We start from the raw sequence: 21,096 nt of genomic DNA, 5'->3' as shown, positions 1-21,096 counted from the left end.
CTCATTCAATCTATTGTATTATTGTTATTTAAAAAACTACACCCCGTTTCTATATTTCTTATTTGTATCTTTTTAAGTAAATTGGTTGAATTCTTAGCCAAATTCTCAAAACAAAAAAAACTTAATATATATATATATTGATGAAAAGATGACAAAATTTAGATGTGAAAATAATATCCATAGGCTTAATTTTTAAAAATAAAAATGAAAAACAAAATAGTTACTAAATGGGACCTACATTTTTAGTCCCAAAATTTTGAAGAATATGTGCATTTAGTTCAAGTATTTTTAAAATATACTATTTTTTTCAAGAAAAAAGATACTTTTTAGTCCTCAAATCTTTTAGAATATGTTTAAATAGTCACAGAAGAAGTTTTCATAGTATTTTAAATAATTATGTGACATTTTAATTTTTTAAAAAAAATATATATCTAATCCCAAATTATTTTTCTAAGTTGCAATATCATATAATTATAAAATTATAAAATAATCACTTTACAACTTTTTAACCCATTCTTAAAAATTCAAAAACAACTAAAAATTAACATTTTGAAAACTCAAAATCAAATACACATATTTGTAATAACTCTAGACTAAAAGAAAAAAAAAAGTAATTTTCACATTATTTCTTTATCCAAGTACAAATATTAAATTCTTAAAAATTTGAATTTTGAATTAATCAACTTATAGGTAGTATTGATCGGTCGGAGTATCCAATCAAATTGTCACTGAACCGATTATGGTCAATTTAGTAAATGTTCAAATCGATCTAAACCGTCAAGGAGTAAAAGTCGGTCGGGATGATCGTTTTATTCTTTAATTTTTTTTTAATTGTTTTAAAATCGAAATCTATCGACCTCTAAAATTGGTCGACTTGTTTTTTCGGTCTATCATACTCACCCCTATTCGTAGGTATGAAAAAAGAGGAAGAAAATGAAAAAATAAAAATAAATTGGTTGAGTGCATTTTACGTTGATAATCAGAAGCTAAAAAGAAAATAATAATAGTAATAATAAACCCAACAAGAATCCCAAACTTCCTACACTGACAGATACGCAGTGGGCTACCTGCTCCCACTCAACCTTTCTTCTCTCATTTTTATTTTTATTCTTTATATTTTTTTTTTTTCAATTTTCAATTTTTAATAATTGAATAATTTGGAGAAAAAAAAAAAAAAAGGACACTTTATTTTGTCCACAAGTTAAACTGATATAAAAGAGAGAAGGAAAAAAAAAGTAGAAAATGTGTTTATGTATATTATAATATCCTTCAATAGGGAAACCCATTATTGGAAGAAAAACATCCATGTGCTTATAAATGTGGGAATCCAAAGTAATTGCATCCTTACCCATATTTGCCTAAACCAACAAACATTATTTCTAACCTTAAAAAATAAAAAAATAAAAAAACAAAATATTTTTTCACTGTTTACTTGTGTCTAGGACCCTTGTTTAAGGATGTTTTTGCTAGGATAGACATTAATGTTACAAATGTTTTAAATAAAACATGACCTAATTTGTTTGTGGGTGGATATAGGATTAGAAACAATATGTACTATCACTTGATCATTATCACGAACATAAGATTGGAAAGAAATAGGAGAATAAACATGTAAGAATATAACAAAATAATTCAACCAAATAAATTCAGCGATGAATAAGTGATAATCTTATATATTTAATAATGAATATTTGATTCCACACCAGAATAAATTTTTATATTCCAACTTTTTCTTTTGTACAACCAGCTGAATAGAATGGTTAAGAATATACTACTTGAAAATAATTTTAATGGTATAGATTTGAATTAGTGATTAATCATTAAATTAATCATTTCAAATGATTTTTTTATTTTCTTATAAAAAAAAAGGAATATTTGATGAATGAATGAATGGGCCAACTTTATCTTTTGTTGAGTCATAATTAAATTCATAATTCAATTGAAAAGATATACATGTAATTATTAAACGGCTAGGAGAAATGAATGGCAATAAATGTACATAAACTCATTTTTAGAATTTCTTTTTATTGATTTGACCTTTAAATCTCCATTAACAATAATAATAATAATAATAATAATAATAATAATAATTATTATTATTATTATTATTATTATTATTATTATTATTATGTTGTATTGATGTCAAATTTTGGATAGAAAAAAATACACTTAACCTTCACATGATACCAATAGTGTATTTGTTTGAAAAGAAAAAGTATGCAGCCTGTAAAAGAGAAAACTTGCACACTGATGTGGTGTTTGCCACGTCTACTTCGATGCTCGATACATTGAAAAAGTGTGGAAGCTAGAGAGATTGAGAGTATAACTCAAGCTACCTCATGTGAAATAATAATGATGTATTTATAGAAAAAATTGACTTATAATATTTTCTAAGATTTCTGAGTCACTTTAGGATAAGTAGATAACCTATCGGAACAAGGGGTGTACCCGATTAGGTTGGTCCAAGCATCACCCTTAGGCCATATCTTGGATCTAAAATGTTACTTTGGATCGGGACATGTGTAAAGCATACCCCATTAGACATATGGCAGGATCAAGGCAGACTTGCACCAACGTCTTTTCTTAGGTTCATTTCGGTTTTTAGTTGCCACCTTCGGTCTGAATCACACTTTTCCTTGATCTTGTCATTTCTAAATATAAATTATATCCTTGATACAAAATGACCCAAACATTATGTATTAATTCAAATCTCAATATTGAGTCAATATGAACATTTCAATAGATAAACTATCAATTACAAATTTTAAAAAATCAGTATTGATGTAGAATTCTTACCGTAAAATGAAGTAACACTAGGAATTAAGTGTAACGTTTTGTTCATTTTTACTCAAATAAATATATAATATATATAAAGAAAAATAAAATATATTAAATTGAAGTAAAAGGGAATCTAGCTAAATAAAGTACAATAATTGACATCAAATTGAGCCCACCCCTTCTTAGAGACCCCTTAGCTAGACGGTGAGTGACTACATTAAATTATCTACAAATATAGTTAGTTAAATCAAAAGCAAAAGTGGGTCTAATTGACATGAGCTTTTTTTTTAGATAATATCAAAAATAAAAGTAGGTCTAATTGACATGAACTTTTCTCGAGATAATAACATTCCATGCTCGTGAGAGATAATCTTCATGATTTACGTCTAAAATATATTTTATAAAAAAAAAAAATCAACTTATAGTATCTGATATCTTAAATTCATAAATTGAAAGCTAACCCAAGCATCCCACAAACTTGAGTAGCACTCAAGTGAAATAAAATTAGGCATGCGTGCTTGTAATTAGCCTTTAGATGAGCCTGTGGGTTGGATCCAAATTCCATAATCGAGATTTGGGTAGGAAGATTTCCTTCAACAAGTTGGTCGAGATTGTGGCGGGGAATGAGAATTATTTTGATGGTTTGACTATTGTCTACGGTCCAAAAAAAATAAAATTGATTCGAAGATCATCGACCCTCAATAGAATGGGCATAGCCAAGTATGGGATAGTCCTTTTTCTAGGCTTCTCCCACCATTTTGACGAGCTTCATGATTGCTACTTTGAATGGGATAGCATAATTAGTCGTTTCTAGTGAAGGGATTGGTGGTTCTCTAAGAACAAAATCAATTTGTCATAGGAAAATGAATCGTCACCGGTCGTTATTTAGATGTGGTAAATTGTTTGAATTTCCATGCTCCATGATATATAATTTTAAGACCCTTAAACACCATTTTGGACTGAGAATTTGAATCGTCCATACAAAACTCTCATTTTTTTCCTTTGACATAGAGAGAAGAAAATTTTGAATGTTTGATGAGGTGTTAAGATGATGTATAATTATTACAAATTTTTCTTTTTTAAATTAGATTATGAGTTCGATGTTCATAGTTTTGACATGGAATCAATTTGTTGTAATGTAACTAATCAATGCATATTTAAGATTTAAATCCTCATCCCTTGTCCTGTTAAACTTAAAAGGGAAGAATGAAATAAATGAGACTTATGGGAACTTGGTCAACTAGTTAAAACATTACAAATTCAGTCAAAAGGTTAAATGGAAGATAAAAAGCCTATGAGGGCAATGTTTTCTTTTACCCAATTTAAAAGAAACAAAAAATCTAATATTCCATTATTTGTTTATTTTTGTACAAGCTACGAGGTATTTGTTGAAAATTACCAGACCCAATTGGGGAAAAAAAGAACTTCTCTTGTTAGTAATGAGTATTAACTTAATTAAATATGATTATCATTTGTCTGCCATACCTCATTATAACTATATGAAATCAAAATTCTGCAATGAAAATCCACGTTCTGGACAACCCTTGCAACTGAAATAAAATAAATAAATAGTGGAGTAAGACAAAATCGAGAAGAAGATGACCCAACAAATTATAACGGTTGATAACATAACCAAAAGAGCAAAAATCTTGGTTGATTGTTTCGCTCTTGTATCTTTTTAAAGGAAAAAAAATTCTCTGAAAGCTCTTTCCTGGATCCGAAAGAGAGTACTTGGATTCTCCCAATAATTAAAAAGTGTATCATGCCTCAATCTAACTGGGGTTTACGGTGGTGGAAGAACTGGATCGGGAAAAAAAAAGATTCCAATTGTAAGATATCTAATGAAACCATCGCTGAAATTGAGATCTCATTCAAAGAGAAAGATATCAAATATCCGGAGTTTCTTTTTGTATATTATATGGATGATCAAATCCACAAGGACCATAATTGGGAATTGTTTGATTGTCTTTCTCTTTACAAGTACGTACAATTACAACTCTGATCACTTGTGATCTTTACAAGTACGTACAATTACAGCTCTGATCACTTGTGATCTTTCTAGAGGTGTATTTAAGATGGCTTTCTTGATTACAATATGAGCATATCGTCAATTACTAGCCCCTATGATTCGAATACACATCAATTCTCGGGCTCCGCTATTATCTGCCACATTCAAAAGGGTTTGAAGTTAAATCATATTATTTTGGAATCTTTTCTTTCAATGCAAATGGCGAAGTAAAAAAAAAAAAAAAGTTTTTCCAAAAAAAAGAAATCTGCAATTGTTTTTTTTTTTTTCCATCTCAAACAAAGACCGCTTTCCTTTGATTCTACATTTCTATCCCAAGTTCTTATAGGCATTTTGGATGCCGCTATTGAAATAGCTTTTTTGACTATATTTTCGGCTACTCCACTCATTTTATAAAGTATTCTACCTGATTTAACAACAGCTACCCATTATTTGGTTTGGGGATCCTTTCCCTAAACCCATACATGTTTCTATTTGTCTGAAAATATACGTACCCATATTTTTCCTTGGTTTCTATACAATTATCTCCACGTTGTCATGGACTTGAAAATGTAAAAAAGTAAGTGAACCTTCAAACTTTTGTGGGTCATTAGTGCTTATGGATCTTTCAAATTTGAAGATTTATTAGGCCTCTGTAAATTGTGCAAGGATTGCTCTATGGTCATACATTTGATGAAGAGAAAAAGAAATGAACTCTTTTGAAATGACATAGCAATTCTATCATTAATAATTAGATGTGGAGAACATAGAATTTTGTTTGCATTTATCCAATAATAATTACAGTGTTTGTAATCAATCTCTTTTGAGTGTGAGATGAGGGAGAAGGAGAGGGGGAGGGTTGGCTCCAAAGAATATTAGCAGATGCAGAAACCTGTGAATGAATAATATAACTAAAGAGCTAAAGGCTTTTTCAGGGTCTCGACATGGTCCTGATCTCGATTTTTTCAGGTACTATGGAAAGGGAGAAAAAGGAAGTTATATGAATATGTAGCTGAGAAAATTGGTTTTTGTAATTACAGTTACAAGTAACTCAAGCCTATGACAGGGTTAGGATTAAGGAACAACATCTTATTAAGTAGCAAATGTTGTCGTAGTCGTCGTCATCGATCTTTGTCCCTCGGTTAAAGAAGCTTAATATTTGCTCGTTACCGTTGAATCTGCCTAGCTCATTCGGTATAGGGCCTCGGTGCCAGAATCCTCCTGAAAAGGCAAATTGAGATCAGGTAATAAACGAACGGTCCCTAAAGTTCCAATCTCCTGTAGTTTGCAAGAAACATTTGGCAGTGTTAATTGGTAAGAAGCATCGACGTCATTGCAACCGAAAGCAGCGACACCGATGGCTGTAGTGTTGCATATAGATCTTGGTGGCATCTGTAGTTGAGGTTGGTCGGAATTTGCCTCCTCCAGAACAGCAGATGTTACAATCGTTTCGATCGCTTGCTGTGACTCGAGATCAAGCTGTAGAATTTAGAAAAGAACAATTTAGCTTCTGTAACACATCAAGATGGCTTCTTTGCAATGTTCTCCATTTATCAGTTAAAAAATGAAAATCTAGTTGTTAAGATCAATATATCCAAGTGTTCAAGACACCTGCCTCACATGTGACATGACTTTTAGTTGTGGCAACATCAAAGTATCTGTTTAGAAGAAGCTTTCAGAAAGAAAAAGAATAAGTACTTCTCAGGTTGCACCCACCTTCTACTGCCCACCCAGTTATCCAACCATAGTTTGCCACATGGCAAACTATTCTTTCTCTCTTTTTCTCAAATATTTTTTTAATCTTTTTTTTACAGTGGTTGGAGTGGGCTGCAGAAAATGGATGTGGCTGAGGACTGCCACCAAGTATTGCTCCTTCAAAAATAGCTATCGTTGTTTGGTTAACAGTTTGTATCAATCTCATTTTCTTTTGCTTTGTTGCTAAGAATGGCATCTTTTCCAGAACTAAAGTTGTTCCTCATAGACTACCCAATTAAAGTACTTACTTTTAGTTTAAGAAGACAAAAAACAAAAAAACTAGACTACTTGAGAACTATTTAGAAAACAAAGAATCTGTTGAGAAAACACTCACTTAACTCACTTAAACACTCACTTAGAAAACAAGCTATTGGATTGATTCTCCACTTGAGCTCTACCACGAACCGTAAATCTCAATATACAGATGCAAACATCAGCAAAAAGGACATAGCAAAAGGGGCAAAGGCAAACAAAAGTAAGAAAGCAGAAGCAGAAGCTTTTCAGTCATAATAATTTCTAGTAGGTATGAGTAGTAAATGCAACTTCCCCAATAAAGAGAAAAATATAAGGAGAATATGAAAATATAAGATTCACCTTCATTTTCTTCAAGCTTCCATTCATAGCTCTTTGTTTTTCCACAGAGAGCCTCAAGGTAGCCAAGGCCTGCCCTTATAAAAGGAAAAAACTTAAGCAAGAAGACGACCGAAACCAGCAATAGTTAACGACAATTCTCATATTTTTACAGAAAGAAAGTAAACATACATCTTTCAAGCTTCTCCTTTCCTTTAATAGCAAAACTTCTTCCTCTTTAAGTTCTCCTAGTGTCTGCCATCCACCATGAACACAATAATCAGCATTATCCAGAACACAAACTAAAGCTAATATGAGTATATGGCTAATGGATACACCATAAAGGAAATAAACTCAGAATCTAACACACTAACCAAAAAGGGAAGAGGGAAAAGATAAGGGTGAAAAAACAAAAGCAAGAAGAAACAAAGAAAGAAAGAATAAAGTGGGGAATTGGGAATTTCCTGGCTGATAGATAAAAAACCATACTTTTTTCTTTCTAGGCCTCTTCACTGTTGCAACTACTTCACTCTTACCAGCAATCTGCAAACATACCATTCAAAACTCATCACCTAGTCAACTTATAAAACTTAAAAGTCATGAAACCAGCAATTTTATCCTAATTACTAACAAAACAACTACTTCTAATAATCATATCCACTAATACCACTACCAATACAACCAATCAAGAAAAAGCATTGAATTAGAGATGCCCCATTTCACAAGTTGGATTTTTATATCTTATTTTTTTCCACAACTGGGGCCCTTTCCCCCCACCAAACACACAATGAAGAAGCTATAAGTTTGTTAGACCAAGTAACTTTAATGAGGTTTAAAGGGGAAAGAAAAGTATCAGCCAAAATCAACCATCAAGTTTAGTTTCTGGTTTATCAAAATGGGGTTCAAAAAAAACATTGGTGTACCATTTTCCAGACACAAAAATTTATGTTTTATAAGAAAAAGGAGGGAAAAGTTTAGGATCACAGGCTGTCATGGAAGAGAACACAACTGAACCCCCCCCCCCATTTAAAAAAAGAACACTGAAGACCTTTTGACCATACCAAAGAATCTATATATCAAAACCATTAAAAAAGAAAAAAAGAGAAACTTTTGTCAGATTAAAGGGAAGTGAAGGGTAGAGATGAAGCAAAACTACAAAGTTGAGATAGAAACGACCACAGTGGATTATTTTGAAGTTTAGGGTATAATTTTGATAAACCAACATAAAAAGGGCACAACCACCAACACCATTTGCACACACAGACTTCATTGCCACGGAAACACGCCACCGATAAAGAGGGCCCTTTAAGCTTTTGGGGGGTGAAATGACGAAAATGACCCTAGTGGTAGTAGAGGTCTAGGGTTTGACTATTACTTTTGGGGGATATCCATAATATCCATATTCCAGGTGGAGTTTATTGGGCCTAATGGAGAGAGGAATGGGGTTTGACTCTTTACATTGGCTTGTGGCTTCTTTCTTTTGTTGTGTAGTATTCTAATTACCAAAATGCCCTTTTTAGAATCCCATTACTACCCACTCTTTTTGACCCATTTGCGTCCAACAGAGGTCACCCATTTGGAGAATATGGGAAAATGGGTCGTCTCATTTCATCATTGGCTGAAATGGGTATTCCGGTATTTATGAAAAAAATGGCCGGAAAAGTCGCCGGCGTTGGGGGGGAAAAAAGATGGGTAGATTCGTAATTTTGAAAAGACTCTGACAAGTCGCCGACGGAGGGGTATTTTCGTCTATTGGCACGAACTCACTGAGAACATCAAAACGAAAACACAACCGAAAAAAGAGAAACCGAAACCGAAACGAAGGGGAACCTTAGATCTTGCGGCGTCGGATGCGTCGACGAATCCGCCGCTGCTCCAAGTGAGTGGAGTGGTCGGACTGGCTCTGGCGGCGGAATCGGAGTTTTTGAGTGCAGAATCGGAGGCGTGGCGAGGAAGAATCGGCTTAGAGCGAGGCTGACGAACGGACCATTCGAGAGGGAGCGGCGGAGAGGGAGGACGGTTGAGGCGAAGAAGTAAGTCGACGACGAGAGAGTCATCGGAGAGGGCAACGTCGACCCATTCCTCGTCGGACATGGTGGAATCGGTGGCGATGAGAGAGAGAGAGAGAGAGAATAGAGAGAGAAATGGGTTTGGTGGCGGAAGGAAAAAAATGGGGAATGAGGAAAGAAGGAGGTTTATATAGATGGGGCCATGGGTTTGGAAGTGGATGGTCACGTTCATTACTTCCTCATCTACTCTCTCAAATTCCATTACTTTCTCTCTCTACATTTCTTTTCTCTTTCCTTTCCTTTCCCCTTCCCAAACGTGGCAATTACTCCATCTTCTCTCCTAATATCTTTGCTCTTTTATTATTATTTCATTTTTTTTTTTTTACTTTTAACCTTATTTTACTTAATTGGTTAAGATATTATATTCTCGGGTAAAACTCAAAATTCTAAATCACTAACTCACCCATCATAAACTAAAAGGGTCGAAAAGTTGTCATTTTTGTTAAAATTGTCAAAATTGTTACTCTCCCAGACGATTTTTTGTAGGTGAGTAAACAGCTATTTACCCTTTTTGGGTTAAAAGCATATCCATAATATCTATTTCAATTAAGTTTGAACCAGCTTTCATTGAATTTGAGTTTTTTTGTAATTTTGCTACTCATAGCTTGTCACTCCTCATTGATCGATATTGTTGTGAACTATGATTTAACTATAGGATTTTTTTTATTCTACATTTTCTAAGAAATTAAAAATATCTGTTAACTACATTTTAACTATGTTTTTTATGTTTTTCATTCTATATTACTCAAAAAGAACAAATATATGTTAGACTACATTTTAACTAATGTTTAGAATCTATTTTAGCTTTTGTGTTTTGAAAATGACAAAGCAACTCGAATTCAAGAGCCAAGAACATAGCTAGTTCATCTCAAAAAATTGGACATTAAATAAAGAAGATAAACATTTTATATACATTTTTACTTTGCTTTGTTTTGATTTCCATATTTTCAAAATATCTTTAAATTACTTTTACTTTTAAGCTGACTTTGGTATTTGTATATTTAAAAATTAATCATTTGATTTCTATCGATAAAATTATGAAACGAATTTAAGAAAAAAGAATATTATAATTAATACTCTCCATATAAAAATCTTTGAATATGAAACTATACACCATTTAGAAGAACGAAAGAATCAAATGATTAATTCTTAAAATTATATGCACTAAAACTAAAAATTTTTAAATTATAAAAGATTGAATTGACCAAAAAGTTGAGAATGCAATGATAAAGACAACAAAGTAATTTGAAAGTAAAACTAAAATGAATGAAAAAAAAAAAAAAAAAAAGAGGTTAGATCGTATGAGCACAAAATTAGTTTTATTTTATTTAAAAATTTTTTGAGATACCAAAAATAGAATTAAATAAATAATAAATTGGGAAAGAAAACGAGAGGGAATATAAGGGAGCGGTGAAGGGGCATAAATGTGGCGGGTGGTGTGGGTTTGAAGTTCGTTACGTATGAAGCGCGTGACTTCAAATCTTTTTACACGTGCCGTTTATCCACTCCACACGTGTGACTCACCCCTGCCCTCCACTTTTTCTTATTTACTATCCTACCCTTGCTTCAATCCTAAGGGTGATTTCATTTCACTCTCGAATCTGAATTTAATGCCAATAATTACTTTCCTTCTTTTTGTTTATTTCGTTTTTCTTACTTGTTTTCCATTTAATTCCTACTTATTAGGGTGTTTGATTTTTTTTCGTTGAGTTGGAGTAAATTATGTTAATAATGAGGAATTTTCTGTTTAAAATTATTGTTATTAAAAAAAAAAAGTGTGAAATTTTGGATTTTATAGACTTTTTTTCTTAAAATGGTTTTTGTTTATATTTTTTTAGCTCAACAACACGTGCAATTAAAGGGAGTCAGAGTATGACATTCTGGAAAAGTACTATATTTTGAAAATTGACCTAATTCATTCGATGTAGTACAATCTTTTCACTTGATTCATCATTATTATCGAAAATTCTCAATCTTAGATATTCACAATTGAGATAAATTGAGTTCAATTTGTCAAAAATCAGTTTAATTTTTTTTCTCAAACACTCAAAATTATTATTATTGTTATCGTGGTTGTCTATAAGGGAGTGGCAATTGAATTGGCCTAAGAATCGTTATGAGCATTCGTCAATTAGTCAAGAAGATGTTTCACTTCCGATTCACAAATAGATTCTTGGGAAAAGAAGACGAAGGAAATGGATTGAGAGCTTCTCTAAAAAAAAAAGAAAAAGGATTAAAATTGTTTTATTTATTATTTATTATGTAATGTAAAGAGGGAAAAAAGATAACATAATTCCGTACAATATAACAAACAAGAGAAAAGACAATATGTTAGCAATCCATAGAGATCTCAAATAATTTCAAATATAAACAATATGTTTACCTTTTTTTAATATAATTTTTTTGTTCACTTATAGAAGTATTTATTAAAGTTATAAATAATTATCAAAACTTAAAGATGCATTTTACTTCTTAGTCCTGGAAGTACAAGTCTTCTTTCAAATATAATTTCCATTGCTATGTATTTTTTAGAATTCAAAATTATTCTATATTCTATGTATCAAAAAAATATTTATTTAAAACATAGCGAATTTGAAAAGCACTTTTAAAAGTAAAAACAAACAAGTAAAGGGATTATCAATGAGTAAATTTATTTTAAAAATTAAAGTTGTTATGAAAAGAATCTTTTATTTTCCTTATCGATGGAAAAATTGAAAGACTATGAATTGAATCTTCTTCCATTTGGAGAGAAAAGATCTCGATATCTCAAATCTTTATGTAAAATATTCTCGAAAATATTTTTTAAATATATTTACCCAATCCTTTTTTTGTTTTCATAAATTTAAAACAGAAGCAAAAAAAAGATTGATTGAGAAAAACTGGATAAAACAATTGCATATATAGATAAAAAAAAATGGTAACAAACTAAAAAACTCATGCCTAGCCACCATTTTGTTTGTTTCTTCCCAATTTTTTCAAATACTAATGGCTACTATCAGTTGCTATCATTGATAGCTCCTATCAGCTATCAATGCTATCATCGATAGCTCCTATCAATTGCTATCAGCGATAGTTTTCAATTTGAGAAAAATTAATAGAATCTTGAAATATTAGCTTTTAATTTACTATCAATTATCAGTAGTTATCATTGATTCACTTTCATCAATTGGAATCAACCTTGAAATATCAATACTTACGACTATCAGTGGCCATCAATGATAGATTTATAAATAGTAGCTAACACTAATAATCTTTTATCATGGTTATCACTAATAGCAGCTATCAATCGCTATCACGGATAGACTTTCATCAATTCAACCTTGAAATATTAACACTTAGACTATCAATGATAGAATTTTATAACTGGTTATCACATTTGAAATAAACTCGATATATATAGATATCACCTAAGTTTTATCACCGATATCACTAACATCACTCATATTGTGGTTCATCATAGCTTCTTTTACTGATAACATTACTGATAATATGCTATCAACGATCTCACTAATATCATGCTATCAATGATAGTTCTCTATCACCGATAATGTGTTATCAATGGTAGCTTCTATCACCGATAATGTGTTATCGGGTAGCTTCTATCATCGATAACATGCTCTTAGTATTAGCTTCTATCAATCATAACCATTGAACATCTTTTTGCCCCTTTCTTGTTAAATTCACTAAGTTGGCTACCAATGATAGATTTCTAAAAGTGACTATTAACTATGAAAACATAATCAAAGATCTATCAATGATGAAAAATATTAAAGATTACCACGGATAAACTTTCATTTGCTATTTATATTTATTATTTGTTATAATAATCAAACTTGATGATTGACTTGTTGGTGTTAAGTCACATATGAATTGAGTATTTTCAAGTCTTAAGTACGAAACTCAGCCTCATAATTCTTTTTTAAAAAAAAAAAGAAGAAGAAAAAATTCAAATAAAGGAAAGAAAAATTTTAAAAATAAGAGAAAGAAAAAGCAAAAACTGAAGAAATGAAAGAAAATTAAATAGAAAAAAAAAGGAACAAGCAAAAACGGAAGAAAAAAAGAAAATTTAAAAAAAAAAAAGAAAGAAACAAAGAAAGAAATGGAAAAAAAATAAAAGAAAGAAGAAAAAGGAAAAAGAAGAAAGTAAAAGAAAATAATAATAAAAGAATGAATCAAAAATCGGATAAATGAAAATAAAGACTAAAAACAAGAAGTGTACACCAAAATAAGACGATGGAAGAAGAAATTGGAAATTAAAAAAAAAATTCAAAAATTGACTAGCCAACTCATCCATATTTGCAAATATTTTAAAGATGTAATATACTTTTAGATTTTTTTCTTATTCTACTAAATATTACAAATATCCATTTTTTCCCCTTTTCATGTCATGGGCTTTTCATCCCTATGTTTCAATTTTATATATTTAATTTTATATTTTAAAATATTACATTTTTACTCTTAAATTTTGAATTCAATTTTCGTTGATTCCTAAATTTTGAAATGTTATAATTTTTCCCTTCAATTTTCCCATCAATTTTTGTCTAATCTCTAAATCATAATATTTAGTGTAGGGTAAATTTTGAAACATAAGATCTATATGGATACAAAACTCAAAACATAAAAGTACAATGTCACATTTTGAAATTTAGCTAAATAAAAACTAGACACAAAATCTAATAGAAAAAATATTCTCTTTTTATTTTTTTTCTCTCTCTCTCTCTTATGTATATAGGTAAGCTATTCAAAAAACCAAATGAAAAAGGATAATTGTTTTATACGGAAAACTGCTTAAAATATTTTTAAATATAGCAAAATGTCACTTTGTAATAGCGATAAACTATGATGGACATCTATTCGCGACCTATCGATGATAGATAGTGAAATTTTGCTATATTTATAAATAACTTGCTCATTTTCCTTTATTTGAAAACAAAGCAATGAAAAACCAAAACAAGCATAGAAACGAATATATTTCAAATTCCCATACCATTATTGTACTAAAAAAAAAAAGCAATAAAATTCCAATTCAAGAGAAAATAAGAAAAAAAAATGCATTCGTAACAATCATCTATGTACAAAATTATCAAATTATGCCATTACTCTAATATAGTTTCTCAATGTATAATCAAATCATGATGGGACTGTTTGGGGGTTCAACATGAGATGATATATCCCCATAAGTGTTTGAAGACCCATTATCCTATCTCACCGATTTTAATTATTTGTGGATCCATTTTCGAAACGTATTTTGTATCTCACTACCATTTTTCCTTCATGTATCGTATCATATATCATCTCACTGCTTGAACATATTCGATCGTTTATACTCGATCAGAACTCTCCAGAAATCAAAACTCCTCACATCCTATATCATCTCAATGCAAACAGCCCTAAAGAGAGAATCTAAACTGAATTGGAACTGCTAACCTGAGCATGTCTCTTAAAGCATATAAGACCACCATCAAAGTTAGGTTCGAATCTATCCACCATTATCAGTTAGTTGTTGAACTCAAAAGAAAGGAAATGAATGAATTGGGACTTGAGCTATAGCAGGAAGGAAGCAAAACTCACCAGAGACTATTCTAGGAGAAGCACTTTAGATCCCACAAAGATCCATCATTGTAGACCAGACATCCATGGCTCAAGTAAAGGTTCTTTAGATTAGCAGTAAGAAGAATAGAAATGGGTGGCACTATCTCCCTCAGAGATGGCCTTGAGAAAACCATCCATGGAACAATACTGCTAGCAATTTCACAGCAATCCCACATGTTAATTCCCCTCAATCCTTTGCAATTTCTCACCACCTCCATCACCCCTTCTGTTGTCACTTTTGAACACCCCAACAAATCCAAATGGAGTAAAGAAGGGCATCTTCTTCCAACCATTGCTAATGTTGAATCCTCAATTGCTAATCTCTGTAATCTCAGTACCTCCATTGCTGAAAGTTCAAACTCCATCACTATATTTTTGACTCCTGTACAGAAATTCAATTCCAAATGCCTAATATTGGTGCATACACCCAGAACCTCTCCAATGCCTTCTTCTGTGATTCCTCCACAATTGTTTAGTTTCAACAGCTCCAAATTTGGAAAAATGGAAGCAATTTTCCTTAAACCCTCATTGCATAAGTTCTTGTTCCCAGATAAATCCAGAGACATTAGTCGAGTGTTGACAAAATCTGTTGTGTAGTGTTCTTCTTTCTTGAGATTAACAATCTTCATGTTTATATCAGTTAAAGTAGGGCAGTTTCTTGCCAGGGTGAACAAGGAGGAACAGGTCAGATTAGAGCAATTGCTAAGGTTTATGAATTTCACCATTGGGAGAAATTCTGATAACTCCTTTACAGATTCATCCGTTAGGAATTTAGCTGCTTCAAGACCCAACCATTGAATCTGAAGATTATTATACAACAGCAACAAAATTCCAGATAACGAAAAGTTGCTACAACGGGAAAGAACGAGCTTCTTCAATGACAAACATGACTTTGCTACATAATTCAGGACCTCATCCGAAATATTTGAATCGTAAAGAACAAGAGAAGTTAAATTTTGCAAAGAAGCAAACCAATGAATGAGATCGGAACGAATAGAGGGCATCCCTATCCAATTAGCGGAAATTGAACACAAATTAGGGTTCTGGCATAGGGCCTGTGCAATACCCGATCGAGTAATGAAATCGCAATCACAAATCGCAATTTCCCTAAGCATCATACATCCCGTCGCCAAAGCTAGAAGTGATTGATTAGTAACAAACGTATTTCCAGAGAGATTTACCTTAGAAAGACGCGGCAACCCCTGAATCAAAGCGAGAAACCCCGAATCCGTGACCTCACCCTCACCCTCAACCTCAACACAACAATGATAACCGAGAACATTTGTAGGATAACTAATATCGAGCTCTTCAAGATTCGGAAACGCTTTAGCAATCACAACCAGATGCTCATCAGGTAGTAACTTAATCTTCGAACAAAGTAAAACCCTCAAATTCGGCATCGACGATCCAAACACCATTAAATCAGCAACCGGAATCCTCTTCTGATTAGAGATATCGAGTGATTCAATATCCAACCCAGATAGTGCAATCCCGACAAGCAGGCCATCGAGGACGCCTTTGAAATTGCTTAGATCAATCCGTTTGAGACTGGGGAATCTGGAGTATATGCGGGGAATTGCGGGGATGGTTAAATCGGAGATTCTGAGTGTAGTTCGAAGCTTGTTGGTGATGGAGAAAAATTGCTTACAGACGAGAGATAGAGATTCGAAATGGTGGGTGTGACGGCGGTGAAGGAGGGAACTGAAGATCAATTCCCAGCATTCTTCAGGCAACGATGGGAAATTTTCTTCCATTATCGTCGTCTTCCTTCACAATTCTGCAGATTGAAAGAGTGATTTCGAGAACAAAATCAGATAAGAAATAGAAATTTGGATAAATTATTGTTTCTTTTTCCGAGGAGAAGGAAGTTGAGATTTGAATCTCGAACGATGAGTCCCTAATGCTTTGAGGGCTCCACTCATAATCCCACGATTTTGCCATTATTATTATTATTATTATTATTATTATTATTATTATTATTAAGATTCTAAAGGAACAAATTAAATTAAGAATACATCAATTTGTATCAAATTAAACCTTAAACTAATAATGATAGAGAAATTATTTCAAATGGTAAAACTCTTAAAATACTTACAAGATATAGTCAAATTTTAAAAATACTATCAATGATAGACGTTAATAGATACTGATAGACTTCTATCATATCTATTAATGTCTGATAGACAATGATAGAAGTCTATCAGTGAATATCAACATCTATCATTGATATATCAACATCTATCATTATAGTTTTAAAATTTTGCTATATTTTGTAAATATTTTAGTTCTTTTTTTATATTTAAAAACGAACTTTGGAATCGTATCAATTTAAACCTGAACTATTATAAGTGTATCAATTTAAACTTTAAATTTTCATAATTGTATTAACTTAAAACCTCCATTATATTTTATTTGGATACACTTATGAAATTTTGAAATTTAAATTGATATATAATTTTTTGAAAATATAGAGTTTAAATTGATATTTTTCATGAAAGTTCAAGATTTTAATTGATACAATTATTAATTTGGGATTTAAATTAATGCAACGCAACCCTCAAAGTTTAAAATTTAAATTGATACAAATCTTTAAGTATAATTAATTTTAACACAAAATTAATAATTATATGAATTTAAATCCTTCCACTTTTATAAAAATTTAAATTCAACTTTCATCGGTATGTCAATGTAAGTGATGTTATCATAAATTACTTTATGGCAAATTCAAGTGATGTTGTATATGTTATCGATTTTTTACACATTAGCTCATTTTATTGACATTAGCAAATTCATAACAATTCTCTGTTGGGCCCATTTGGGCCTGATGCCAGACTTGGCCCATTTTCAATTTGTTCTGGAGGTCAATTTTTATTCTTTTTAAGTCAATTCCATGTTTTACCAAGGATAAAAATAAAGATCTTCAATTTTACTCTTTTTTTCCCATGTAAATACTCCAAAAGCTTGGAGTGAATTTTAAGCATGCAACTGGACTTTGAAATTTCTAATTTTTTACTATTCAATTTTGAAATTGTTTTTTTAAAAAAAAAACCTTTTGAGAGTATTTTAAAAGGGTGTTTTTGTACTAACAAATATCTAATAGACTTTGGGTATATATATTTAAGGCTTTATTTAAAATATCATTCATAATTAATAATTAATTATACATATGCTCTAAGTACTTTTTTAACTAACAAATTAAAGGTAATAATTATTTTAAAATCTACATAGTATAGTTTAATTGAAGTTGTAAACGATGTCGTGTATCTATCTTCCAATTTTGACATATTACAAGTCACGCTAATTTTATCATTTATTATATCATTAAAACTTTATAAATGTATTTTTTTTCCCAAAAAATTTCAATGTTCCAAAGTCAAAATAAAACCTTAAAAAGTTTTTGGACTTAATAAAACTACCTTAAAATGAATTAATGATTATTTTAATGTTTTGAATAACTTAACTTCCTGTTATATTAGTACAATACATTTAAAAAAAGAATGGTCAGTACATTGATCACACCAGCTTTAAACAAAATAAAATTTCGTCAGTCTTATTACACAATCGAATCGAGGTAGGTTAATGTGAACAGAATATTGATTTTTATTTGTTTAAATATTGATTAATTTAAAGTATTTTTAATAATTTCATATTTCATCTAGAAATAATGGTAGTTAGTGATGACCCGAATTTTGTCGGTCTTATTACCAACTCCTGCGACTTCCAACGGCAACCACTCCACCAATTTCCACAATTATTATTTTAAATTATGATTATTATAAATTAAATTGGATTTTGTTAACATACGAGTCTTTGTTTAATTCATGTCCGTGGCATAAAACTGTCAATAATACCTTCATTTAAAGCATAAAAATAACTATTAATTTAAAAAATACATATAGTACATCAATAAATGTTTATATTTAAGTTAAAATACAAAATTGTCAATAAAAACACCTTTACTGATGCAAAAATACGTAAGTTTTGTTGAAACGTTGAATTTTAAATTTTTTTTTATTAGTTCATAGTGTTTTATAATAATTTAACATTAATAGAATCACTTTCATCATGTAATAAATGAGACAAACTCATATGTAAAAACACTTTTTAAGAAAAAATTGTCAGGCACATGAGTGTTTTTATTAAAAGTGTTAAAATAAAAATGACTTCACTAGAAATATCACATGCACAAATTGATAAAATGATTGCTTAATTTTTTTAAAAATGATGAAATATAATTGTTAACACTGAAAATGTGTTAATTTTCTTGGCTTAATATGGGCTCCTAGGATTTTATATGTTTATTCTATGATTATGTAAGTATTTAGCGAATTGACCATTGGAGCTAAAAACGGGACAAAAATGAATCAAAACGAAGCTTCAGAGTATCAACAATGAAAAGAAGAAAGGGAATTATGAAATTGTTCTCGGTGCAGGCGCAACAACGCCATGCTTGGTGTTGCGTTCAATGCAGATTCAAATAGCTGCCAAAATGGAGCAGTGTCGTAGCGCTCCAGACATGAGGTGCCGTTGTGCCTTTCAACCCCCTTTTCGACAGGCATGGCCAACGACATAGCACCAACCTTTTGTGTAAATGAAACTTTTTCCGATTTAGGGCATTCCAATCTTGAATTTCTAGCCTCCGACTCCAACTTTTGTGTTTTCTTCATTCTCAACATTAATTTCTTGTAGTTTTTAGTTTAATTACATTTGAACTTCATCTTGGCACATTACGAGTGGCTAAGGTAAGTTTTCTCCCGCTTAAGATTAAGATGAAATTCATTTGGCTTGGTTGTGAGACTCGTAATTCATGGATTGCTCCTAATTTTCAATGGATTCTTGATATATTTCATCTTCTATGCTCAGAAAACACATATAGCTTGATCACCCATTGTCTTTTCTTTACTTTGCTAGAGAAGAATGCATCTAGTTGTGTTAATCTCAATAGGGCATAGATTAGACTGTGCTTGTATGTAAATTTTAGGTTGTTTAGGATAACTATTTTGATACATTGCTTGACTAATCGTTCAAGGATCAAATCGGTAGTAATTAGGGCTATCCAAGATTGCTAATAAACTTGGCTAGATTACTGTTGGTTCAAGCAAGCATACATCGAAAGAATTTAGGATCATTAAGCATTTTAATTCATTAATTTTAGTAACAAATTAAGCATGTTCATACAATATGAAGAGGGTTTTAGAAATACCTCTGAAGAATACTTTTGATCTTCAAATTCAGCTCCAATCTCCTCAGTTACTTAGTGTAGACCACCAGAAGATCTTCCCTATTATTCTCTAAGACTTTAGATTGAGTTATGGGACTCAAAATGAGCTGAGATTAGAGGGAATTTTGGAGATAAATGCATTGGTTTATCCTTATGCTGAAGAACACTTCTTCATAAGAAAGTCACAGCAAAAATCATTTTTGCATGACCCTTTCAGCTCAAATTTTTGTGTATTTTTTAAGTAGAAAATCTCATATTGCATAACTACACAACAACTCCTACTTCAAAAATTTGAATGGATTTAAATGGATTAGTGAGTAAGGTGCTTAAAGTGGACAAATCTCACTTTTAGTGGGTTTTTCCAATTTTCAATTAAATTCTATTTTTAATCAAATTAAAAAAAAAATTAATAAATCAATTATTTATTTTTGAAAGATAAATCAATTAATTGATTTTTCTTTAAAAATCAATTTTTAATCTAATTTTCTAAAAATTAAATTAAACAAGATTGATTTTCTAGTTTTGAATTTTCACAAAATTAAAAAAAAAATCGATTTAAAATTTAATTGATTTAATTAATTCTATTAATTTAATACCAAATATTAAATTAATTAAACATCAATTCCATTACCATGAATCCCTATTCATGTAATTTGATATTTAAATCATATTTAAATATTATCCAATTCTCCAATTTCGTTTAATTGCATAATTATATCACATCTAATTACTAATTCCCTTAATCCGAATTTGAACGTTTCAAATTAAACTCATCACTCTATTCTAAGGTTTATTCCGTTTGTGAGCTAGTAGGGGGACTTAATGAACCTCCAGATCATGGGCTCCAACGATCCGAGATTAAATGTCTAAACTATTTAGCCTAATTAACTAACATTTGTTAACTACCGGGTCATTCCACTAAAACTCAGTAGTTGCACTCCCCTCACTGTATATATATTGTGTCCACTTGATATAACCATCAATAGTAAGTTAACCGTTCATAGATTATTTGTAATAACGGTTTGGCCAATAGTTGTTTTACCCCCGAGATTACCTATTGTTTCTTAAGTCTCACTGATCCTCTACTGAACAATTGGTTTGAGATC

General features: G+C 30.9%; 2 protein-coding genes across 3 annotated transcripts; both read right to left on the bottom strand.

The window, feature by feature from the left end:
* Nucleotides 1–5,541: 5,541 nt before the first annotated feature.
* LOC120084450 lies at nt 5,542–9,398 on the bottom strand. Of its 2 annotated transcripts, XM_039040231.1 has the most exons (5): nt 8,939–9,395; nt 7,598–7,651; nt 7,301–7,363; nt 7,133–7,201; nt 5,542–6,262 (listed from the first exon to the last, which is right to left on the bottom strand). In XM_039040231.1, the coding sequence occupies exons 1-5, from the start codon at nt 9,377–9,379 to the stop codon at nt 5,966–5,968; spliced, it is 924 nt and encodes a 307-aa protein (XP_038896159.1). In that variant the 5' UTR covers nt 9,380–9,395; the 3' UTR covers nt 5,542–5,965. The 2 variants fall into 2 exon arrangements, with proteins under 2 accessions (XP_038896159.1, XP_038896160.1); XM_039040232.1 differs by lacking the exon at nt 7,598–7,651 and having other exon boundaries at nt 8,939–9,398.
* Nucleotides 9,399–14,146: 4,748 nt separating this feature from the next.
* LOC120084451 (F-box/LRR-repeat protein fbxl-1) lies at nt 14,147–16,687 on the bottom strand. The gene has a single exon (XM_039040233.1). The coding sequence runs from the start codon at nt 16,521–16,523 to the stop codon at nt 14,760–14,762; it is 1,764 nt and encodes a 587-aa protein (XP_038896161.1). The 5' UTR covers nt 16,524–16,687; the 3' UTR covers nt 14,147–14,759.
* Between the last annotated feature and the right edge of the window lie 4,409 nt (nt 16,688–21,096).

The sequence above is a fragment of the Benincasa hispida genome, chromosome 9 (genome assembly GCF_009727055.1).
Source record: "Benincasa hispida cultivar B227 chromosome 9, ASM972705v1, whole genome shotgun sequence".
Taxonomy (NCBI): domain Eukaryota; kingdom Viridiplantae; phylum Streptophyta; class Magnoliopsida; order Cucurbitales; family Cucurbitaceae; genus Benincasa; species Benincasa hispida.
This window is presented reverse-complemented; position numbering and strand designations above follow the sequence as displayed.

Coding starts and splice junctions, on each gene's coding strand:
- LOC120084450 (XM_039040231.1), bottom strand. CDS start 9,379: ATGGAATTTGAGAGAGTAGATGAGGAAGTAATGAACGTGACCATCCAC. Junction 7,652..8,938: donor CCGACGCCGCAAGATCTAAG/GTTCCCCTTCGT, acceptor GTATGTTTGCAG/ATTGCTGGTAAGAGTGAAGT. Junction 7,202..7,300: donor AAAGGAGAAGCTTGAAAGAT/GTATGTTTACTT, acceptor TTATAAGGGCAG/GCCTTGGCTACCTTGAGGCT.
- LOC120084451 (XM_039040233.1), bottom strand. CDS start 16,523: ATGGAAGAAAATTTCCCATCGTTGCCTGAAGAATGCTGGGAATTGATC.